At 24.1% G+C, this 8,546-nt stretch overlaps 1 protein-coding gene across 1 annotated transcript; it reads left to right on the forward strand.

Annotated features, from left to right (window-relative positions):
* Positions 1–5,842: 5,842 nt before the first annotated feature.
* Positions 5,843–6,747, forward strand: LOC145829878 (histone H3.3 type 1-like). Its single transcript, XM_082937753.1, has 2 exons — positions 5,843–5,975; positions 6,470–6,747. The coding sequence occupies exons 1-2, from the start codon at positions 5,843–5,845 to the stop codon at positions 6,745–6,747; spliced, it is 411 nt and encodes a 136-aa protein (XP_082793879.1).
* The last annotated feature ends 1,799 nt before the right edge of the window (positions 6,748–8,546 follow it).

The following is an 8,546-nucleotide window of genomic DNA, read 5'->3' on the forward strand; positions in this document are numbered from 1 at the left end:
CTAACCATTAACTATATACGACTGACATTTAAGCGTTGGTTTTCCATTTTAAATGTTTTTTATAATTTATAAGCTGTAAATGTATAATAATGTTAACAAGCTATTATTACGTTACTACTTAAGTTAAAAAACTATTTGTGAATATTTTTTTCTTGCTATTTCCAGTCATTATATAGATACAATAAAAAGTCAATAAGATGTTAGATAAATATTGTCAAGTTCCAATGAAACTTATTTTTTAAAAAGTGCAATTTTTTTTTCAGCAATTTATTACAGAAAACATACTGAAAAACAGATAAAACTATATTTTTAAATGTCTACACTAAAAAGTAAAACATTTAGGTTTTAGATTTAACAGTACAAGTTATAATAACAAATTACAGTAATTTTGTTACATAACCTAGAAATTTAGGTGGACTAATTTTTTAATAGACAGTTTTTTATGAGTCGTATATTAATTATTTATTACTATACTTAATTTACTTGTTATACTTAAAATAATTAATTATTATTATTGTATCAGAGATGGTAAGAAATATTTTCAGTTATTTATTTTCGCAGCAAATAAAACATTTTTTTTTATATAAATACTTACATTAATCCAGTCCAAACTAGCGTTTTTGGTTTAAGCTGTAATAAAAAAAATTGTAACAATACTTATGTTCTGTTAAGTTCACTTGGTACAACTAAGTTTCATTGCTGGGCAAATATTTATAAATAATTAGATATTGATCAGAAACATTGCATATATACACGTATAGATTAATAAATGGTAGTAACTAGCAATGATAGATAATAGTAAGCATTGAAAATTATTTATAAAATAATTTTTTTTATCATTAAATTAAGATTTTATCACAATGCCTTAAAAACTATAAAATGCGCAAAAAATAAACACAAAAAAGTAAATAAAATAAAAGAATAGTTCATAAAATAAATTTAAAATTAAATGTAGCTTAAGATCAATGTTGTTAAAATTACTGCTAACCGTTTTTTATTAAGCACTTTAAATAATTGTCCATTAAGAGGCTTTTAAAATCTAATAAAAATTATAAAACTTGTACTTATGAGGCATAAGTAAAACTTTATTTAAATGTAAACTTAAGAACAGTAAAATAAAGTTTAAATACTTTTTCTTTGGAAAACAAATTAAAACTTTTTTCAAAAAAAAAAAATTTTTTTATCTTCTGTAAAATATGGATGTTTTTTCATTTAATTCATTGGTACTACTCATCATAAAAATTTATATCATTTTTTCACTATTTTATAATTACTCGATGCTAATTTAGACCACTTTATACAAATCAGACAAGACAGTTTAAGCAATGTATCTGTTGTAAATAGGATCACAAAACTTAATTACAAAAACTGTATCTCAAAATATAAACAACTTTTAAAAAGTGACTTAGAACAAATAAAACTTAAAAGCAATTTATACTCAAGTGAATAATAACTCTTAAATGTTAATCATAAAAATACACTAACTAATATGTAGGCAGTTATTACTTTGTAACATATATAATTCTCTATAGGTCTTGTCAACAACTGTAGTTATAATAAAGGTCACTAGAAAGAGTTGTTAAATGATCCATGGTCATTTTAATTCCTAAAACTAAATATTCATTATTCAAATATAAAATGCAAGTAAACGCAGCAGGTGTATTTTACAACTGAAACAGAAGAAAAATTAACAAAAAGTCTTTAAACTAATAAAATAAACTTTAATTGATAATAAAAAACAAAAAAACCTTAAAATAAAATAAATTTTTACCTGTCTTAAAACCACATATACAGTTTTCAATTAAAGTTTTTAACTCAAATATGATTTAACCTATAAAAACGTTATATTAAAAAATTAAGAGAAATTGTAATCGTTGTCTCACTGGTTTATTGGATTAAACTAGTAAAATTTAATTACTTAATGAGAAATTATTTTTTTGTATTTTATAACTTTAACTTTAAAATTTTATGTAAAATATTTAATCAATGTAAATATAAAAGTATGCTAACTTTGTACCATGATAAACAAAAACTAATGCTAATATTTTTTTACTATTTAATGAAAAAGAAAAAATATTTAATTAAGCTAAAACCATTATATTTCAGATTACAGGGTTGCCACTAGTTTTTTCAAATTTTTTTCCAGGTTTTCAAAATTTATTCCGGGTTTTTAAAAGTAAACATTTTTGGGTCTATTTTTAGTTTTAAGTTCATTTTTATAAAAGAAACTGTGTTAAATAGTACAAAAACATATAAAAGATGCTGTAAAGTTACTTTATATGTATTTTCTAATAAAAAAATTTTATATGATAAAAATAAATCTTAGTTATATGATTGATTTTTTGTATCAAATTGAAATTTTAGTACTGAAAATGTTAAAATTATTAAAAATTCGAAGTTTTTACAGGTTTTTTCAAAATTTCTCAAATTTTAGGTTTTTCCAGGTTATTTTTGCCTATATTGTCAAATTCCTGGTTTTTCAAGGTTTTTCAAGGTTTCCAGGTAAAGTGGCAACCCTGAGATTATAACCTAGAAGGAATGTAGTTTAATTAAATAAATAAAAAGTATGGTAGGTTATAGTGTATTTACATCCCATACTATACACCATGATAAAAAATATTAAAATTAACCTAAATGATACTGATATTAGATAAAACTAAACTACCTGTAAACACTAAATAAACTCGGCATGACAATTATTGGAAATATTCTATACTAATGAACAGATTCAAACACCAATAAATATATAAAAGAAAATCAAACATTTTAAAACACCTTAAATGTGGTCAAAAATTTTACACAAGATTTAAATCTAACAGGAATATACTTTTAGAAATTTAAAAGATGGAATGAGAATTTACTACTTGAACTTAAAATCATAATACAAAAAAAAAAGCATTGTTTGAAAAATAACTTTACAATAAACTAAAAATTATACAAATGTCTAGTTGAACCACATGTTAGCAGCAGCAAAGTAGTCTTAAATGATTTCTTTTCCAACTGATGAGTATTTATATATGGCTGAATTTACCCAATAAAAAGTTTCATCAGACTATTTTTTCTCTTAAACGCTAGGATGAACAAGAGTCTAAATTTTTATTCAATTAAAACAACTATATAATGCGGTTTGACATTCTGTTACAATCCTACAAAAAACTATATTTTATAAACGAAAGTTTTATACAACTTGAATTAAAACATAAATAAAATTATTTTAAACTATAGCAATTCACAGACATGATCTTCAATTGTATTTTTTTTTAATGATATTTTGTAAACAATCTAAAAAGCAAATAGTTTATAATCATAGAATATTTTTTATACTTTTGTATGATTGTAACACTTAAAATAAAATATAATTGTTATCTTAAAACGAACAAAATATTTTTTAAACAGTATATTTGATCTTAACTTGTAATAATTAAACAACAAACTAAATAGACATTTTAAGTGTAAAACTTTGTATACTTCATAACTTTTTGATAAATTTTTTTGCAGTTTTATAATATCAAGTTACAGGAGAAATAAAACAAACTTATAAGTTTATGTTAATATTTTTCAGCTTGCTTTAATTAAGTTAAATTTTGCGAAATTGACTTTTATAAGAAAACTTGTTAAAAATTGTTTTTTAATCTTTAAGTTAAAATTGAAAACTAGAAAAGCATGAAAAAAAAGATATTTCATTTTACACTTTTGTTATCTTATTAACTTCTCTTCACTTAACTTAAAATTGTTTAGAAGTAATTTTTTTAAACCTTAAATATTACTCTGCAGTATTTTGTTTCTATTGTAATAAAACAGATCATTAGTTAAAAACAGGCAAGGAAAAAACTATTCTGAATAGTAAATAAAAGTTCTTTTTATTTCAAAAATAATAAATTTAGTGTTGTAAAGTCAACAAAATTAATTGACATATTGACAATTTTCATATAATAGCCCTGATACTGTTAAAAAAAAAACAAAATTGTCTTATAATCCAAAAACCTAAAGTAAAGTTTTGTTCTAACATTTATTCCAATTAGTATTTAAACAACTCAGTGGTAGGAGCAGCTGTAAGTTTTAAACAATTTGAAAATTTTAACATATGTAGCAATTATGATTACACATTTGATGCTTGTTTAGTTTTTTCTTATATTTTTTCTGATAATATAGTTTATATGCTTATCTATTTATATTACTTAAATTTTAGGAGTTTTTTGTAAAAGAAATGAAACAATTAATTATTCTATTTTATAAAGTTTAGTTGAAAGGGTATACTAAATTAGGATAAATTTTTTACTACTTTAGTCTTTTATGATACAAATATAAATTTTTATTTTACTTACAAATAAGATTCAAAATATTTTTACACTGATTAATGTACATTATATGTTTGTTGTTATCTAATTAGGACAAAGTTTAATTATTTAGTCTTACTTGGATAATTTTAGCTCAGAAATAATAATCAGTTTACTTAAAACTTTTTTAGAAGTTTATAGTATCTCAACAGGAACTTTTTATGTACTAGGGAGCGAAAATGAACTTTTAGTAGCTTTATAGCTTCCATGTAACTTTAAAACTGTAGAATAAAATATTTAAATTGTTCAAGTTAAGTTATCTTGGGTTAACTCAGGCCAACTTAGTCTAGTTTCAGCACATTTGAAAAACTCAGGCATGTTTTCCGATAAACTCCTTTTAAAAACCCTAAAATTTATAATAGACATAATAATATTAAATTCAGAGTTGCCACTCTACCTAGAATCCTGTAAAGACATGGAAAAACATGGAATTTGACAATTTAGGCAAAAAATTAAAACCTGGAAAAACCTGAAATTTCAGAAATTTTGAAAAAAAACTGGAAAAATTTGTTATTTTGAACAAAAATCACTGGAAAAACCTGATACTTTAACAATTTTCACATGTTCAGTAGTAAAGTTTTGATTTTACTCTTAAAACCTATCATAAAAATAAAAAAAAATTTGTCATCATCAAAAATTTTATTTATTAGAAAACATATTTAAAATAGCTTCAATATATCTTCTTAATATTTTTATACTATTTAACACAATTTCTTACCTTAAACTTAATTTTAAACTTAAAATTGCCCCATAAGTATGTAGTTTTAAAATCCTGGAAGAAATTTGGTAAAACCTGGAAATATTTTTTTTGAAAACGTGTGGCAACTATGTAAACTACTTAGGCTTATTGTGTAGTTTTGGCTAAAGTGTGAGTTTAAAGTTATTTTTAAACTTGAACTATAATTGTGAATAAATTGCAATAGAATTTTTAACATATTCAGTGTAGAAGTAGTTCTGTTGCTTTTAAGTTCTGTAATGTATTAAGATGTTTTGAAAATACTTGTGAAATTCTAAAAATTTTAAAGTTAAATTTGGAGATATTTTGATAAAGTTTAACTTTTTTATGTTGTTAAAAAAAGTTGTATTAAATTTTCATAATTATCTTTTTGAAAAACTAAGTTTTTTTTAAGTAGTTATTAAAAACAAAAAGGGAATTTTTATTCTTGTTTTAAACTTAATATTTGTTTCAGGAGAACTAAAGTTTTTATACTCAGTTTAGTTAATTAAAATAAATTTAAATTAAGGCTATTAATAGAACTACAAAAACTCTAGTTACATAGATAGACTAACATTAAATTCGGGTCATGTTTTACTTATTTTTTAATGTCCATCTACAACCAAATTAATTTTTCTCACTTGTGTCCAACTAGTATAAATTGCAACAACATAATTTCAATTAAAAAAATAATTGTCAAAAGCATCATAATTATAAATGTTTAAATTTATAGAATCTTTACTAATATTTAAGACATTTCACAGACATAGAACAAGAACTAAATTATAAAATGGCACGTACTAAGCAAACTGCCCGCAAATCAACCGGAGGAAAAGCTCCTCGCAAGCAGCTCGCCACCAAGTCTGCAAGAAAGAGTGCTCCAACAACTGGTGGAGTGAAGAAACCCCATCGTTACCGCCCAGGTGAAAATTAATACAACCAAATATTTAAATAAAATAAAATTTTTCAATGTTAAATCTGTGTAAATGTTTAATTAAATGATTGTTCAAATTAGTGCTAACGTGTTATAAATTTTCTTTAGTAAACTATTACTTATATTACTGCAGACCAGGGTTTCCCATTTTTATTTTCTGAAGACTCATACAATTTTAAGAAATAGTAATACTATGGCCCTATAATATGATTATTCTAAAAAAATACTATTAAAAGCACCTAGCTTTTTTTTTAAATTTTTCATGACCAATTTCAATATATCCAGTGTAGGATTCAAATATGATCTTCTGGACCCTTTTGACCCTTTTACTGCTCATAGCCTCCTAAACTTTCTTCATGACCCTACTGTGGACCCTATTATTTTTTAGCTGTGTTACTGTTCTTTTCAAAGTAACTTTCATTACAAATTCACAAAAAGTAACTTTCAAGTGTTTTATTTTACTGAATGTGATCAAATTTTTAGGTACTGTTGCTCTTCGTGAGATCCGTCGCTACCAGAAGTCAACTGAGCTCTTGATCCGCAAGCTGCCATTCCAGCGTCTTGTACGTGAAATCGCCCAGGACTTCAAGACAGACCTTCGTTTCCAGAGTGCAGCTATTGGAGCACTCCAAGAAGCTTCCGAAGCCTACTTGGTAGGACTCTTTGAAGACACCAACTTATGTGCCATCCATGCTAAGAGGGTCACCATCATGCCAAAAGATATCCAGCTTGCCCGTCGCATTCGTGGTGAACGTGCTTAAGAAAATAGTTCTCTAGGACACTTATTATTTAATAGTTAATACGTTGACTTTTAGTGTTCAATAAACTTGTATCTAGAAATATGTAGTTATTTATTTTGTAAAATTCATAAGTCTTTGTTTAAGTTCAAATTAGTAAAAATTAAATTAATAAAATCCAGTTTATATAATTAAAATCTACTAATACTTAAATGCTGCGGTTAATTTCGCTTTTTTTTTTTTGTAATAAGGTCTCCCTAAACCATTTTAAAAATTGCCCTCTTGCAAGAGACGTCTTGATTATAGTTCTTAATAACAATCCTAACTTTATTTAAGAGTAATGAAGTCTAATGTCAACTGTATATATTACGATTTATACGACTGGTAATTTTGCATCTTCATAGGAAATTTTTTAATCTCGACAGTAAGATAGTTGTTGCGGCTCTACATATACTAAGTTTAAACCCAAGAAAAAAGTTAAATAAACTCTTAATTATAATTTCTTATAATTGAAAATTGACAATATTGAACGTAAGCTAGTTAACCTCTTTATAGTTCAGGCCATCTGACATTGGTGATGATGCTAGCATAAAAGTTTAAAAATCCCAAAACTACCTTTAACCTGTTGTCCCTACCTACGATATTGTTGTTCAAAACTTATAGACAATTTCTAAATATTTTATTGCTAATTTTATTCTAGCATCGTAATGTTAATTTACTCACTTTTATAGAAGTAGAATCAATGTACACTAAACAATAAAGCTAAAAAAGTCGGAAAACTTCAAACAAGATACGTCTTTTTTTTTATGATAATTATGAGCATCTAGTTTGCTTGAAATACATAAAAACTATTTGTATCAGAATATATCACTTACAATAATAACAAAAACACCACATCAAAACATCAAACAGTTTTATTCTAGTTTAAACGAAAAGAAATTCTAGTCATATCCAACTAATAAAACTAATAGTCAAGCCGTATATTAATAAAATCTAAAGTATGTTACCAGATAAATTTAACATTATATAGAGATAAAAAAAAGAGAGTTATGCCGGCATATATACACATCAGGCAAATAGAGGATCTTCTGTAGTTTCACGATTTGTTGTTAATCAAAGTTCTATTCCTAGGCGCACTTCATCTAAATGTTTAATGTAGGAAATGTTTCTAGAAATAAAATAGTTTAGTTTTCAATCTATTTTAAATTTATTTTTGTACTTATTTTCAATAGTTCTAAACCGTAATTAGAATATTGATCATTTTACGAGTTTTTTAGAGAATAAAATAAACAAGATAATACACTATAAAATCTAGACACACAAATTTGGCTTAAATTTCGAGTTTTAGTTAAAAAATTTATTAAGTTTTCATCAAAATGACATTATTAGAATCTTTTCAAGACTGCCTGATGTTAAAGATTTTTTTTAAATTTTTATTGTGATAAAATTGTAATTAATAAAATATAAACAAACTTTATAACAAACTTTGGTATTCATTCTCTCAAAAAATTATAATTAAAAAGTAAAATCTAATGTTGAAAACAGTCTAAAATACAAATTTCAAAATCTAATATATGAAAAATTATCGTTTTTTTTTTATATACATAACATATGGGTAGGAGTACTTGGGTGATGTTTGCTGAATATATCTAGTCATATTTTTCGATGTTTTGAGGCCTTATTAATAAAAATTAAAAATTAAAGTTAAAAATCTTTAAAAAAAAATTTTGACCACTAAAATAATAAAGTAACTCATTCATGTCTTAAACTTACAATTTGTATCTTTAATGAAGATATATAGTTTTAATCATACACTTAAAAAT

This window comes from Thalia democratica, chromosome 2, assembly GCF_965202585.1.
Source record: "Thalia democratica chromosome 2, ktThaDemo2.hap1.1, whole genome shotgun sequence".
NCBI classification, from domain to species: Eukaryota; Metazoa; Chordata; class Thaliacea; order Salpida; family Salpidae; genus Thalia; species Thalia democratica.

Bases quoted from the DNA above. Each gene is read 5' to 3' on its own strand.
- LOC145829878 (XM_082937753.1), top strand. From the start codon at position 5,843: ATGGCACGTACTAAGCAAACTGCCCGCAAATCAACCGGAGGAAAAGCT. The intron at 5,976-6,469 runs GTGAAAATTAAT...TCAAATTTTTAG, and splicing joins ACCCCATCGTTACCGCCCAG to GTACTGTTGCTCTTCGTGAG.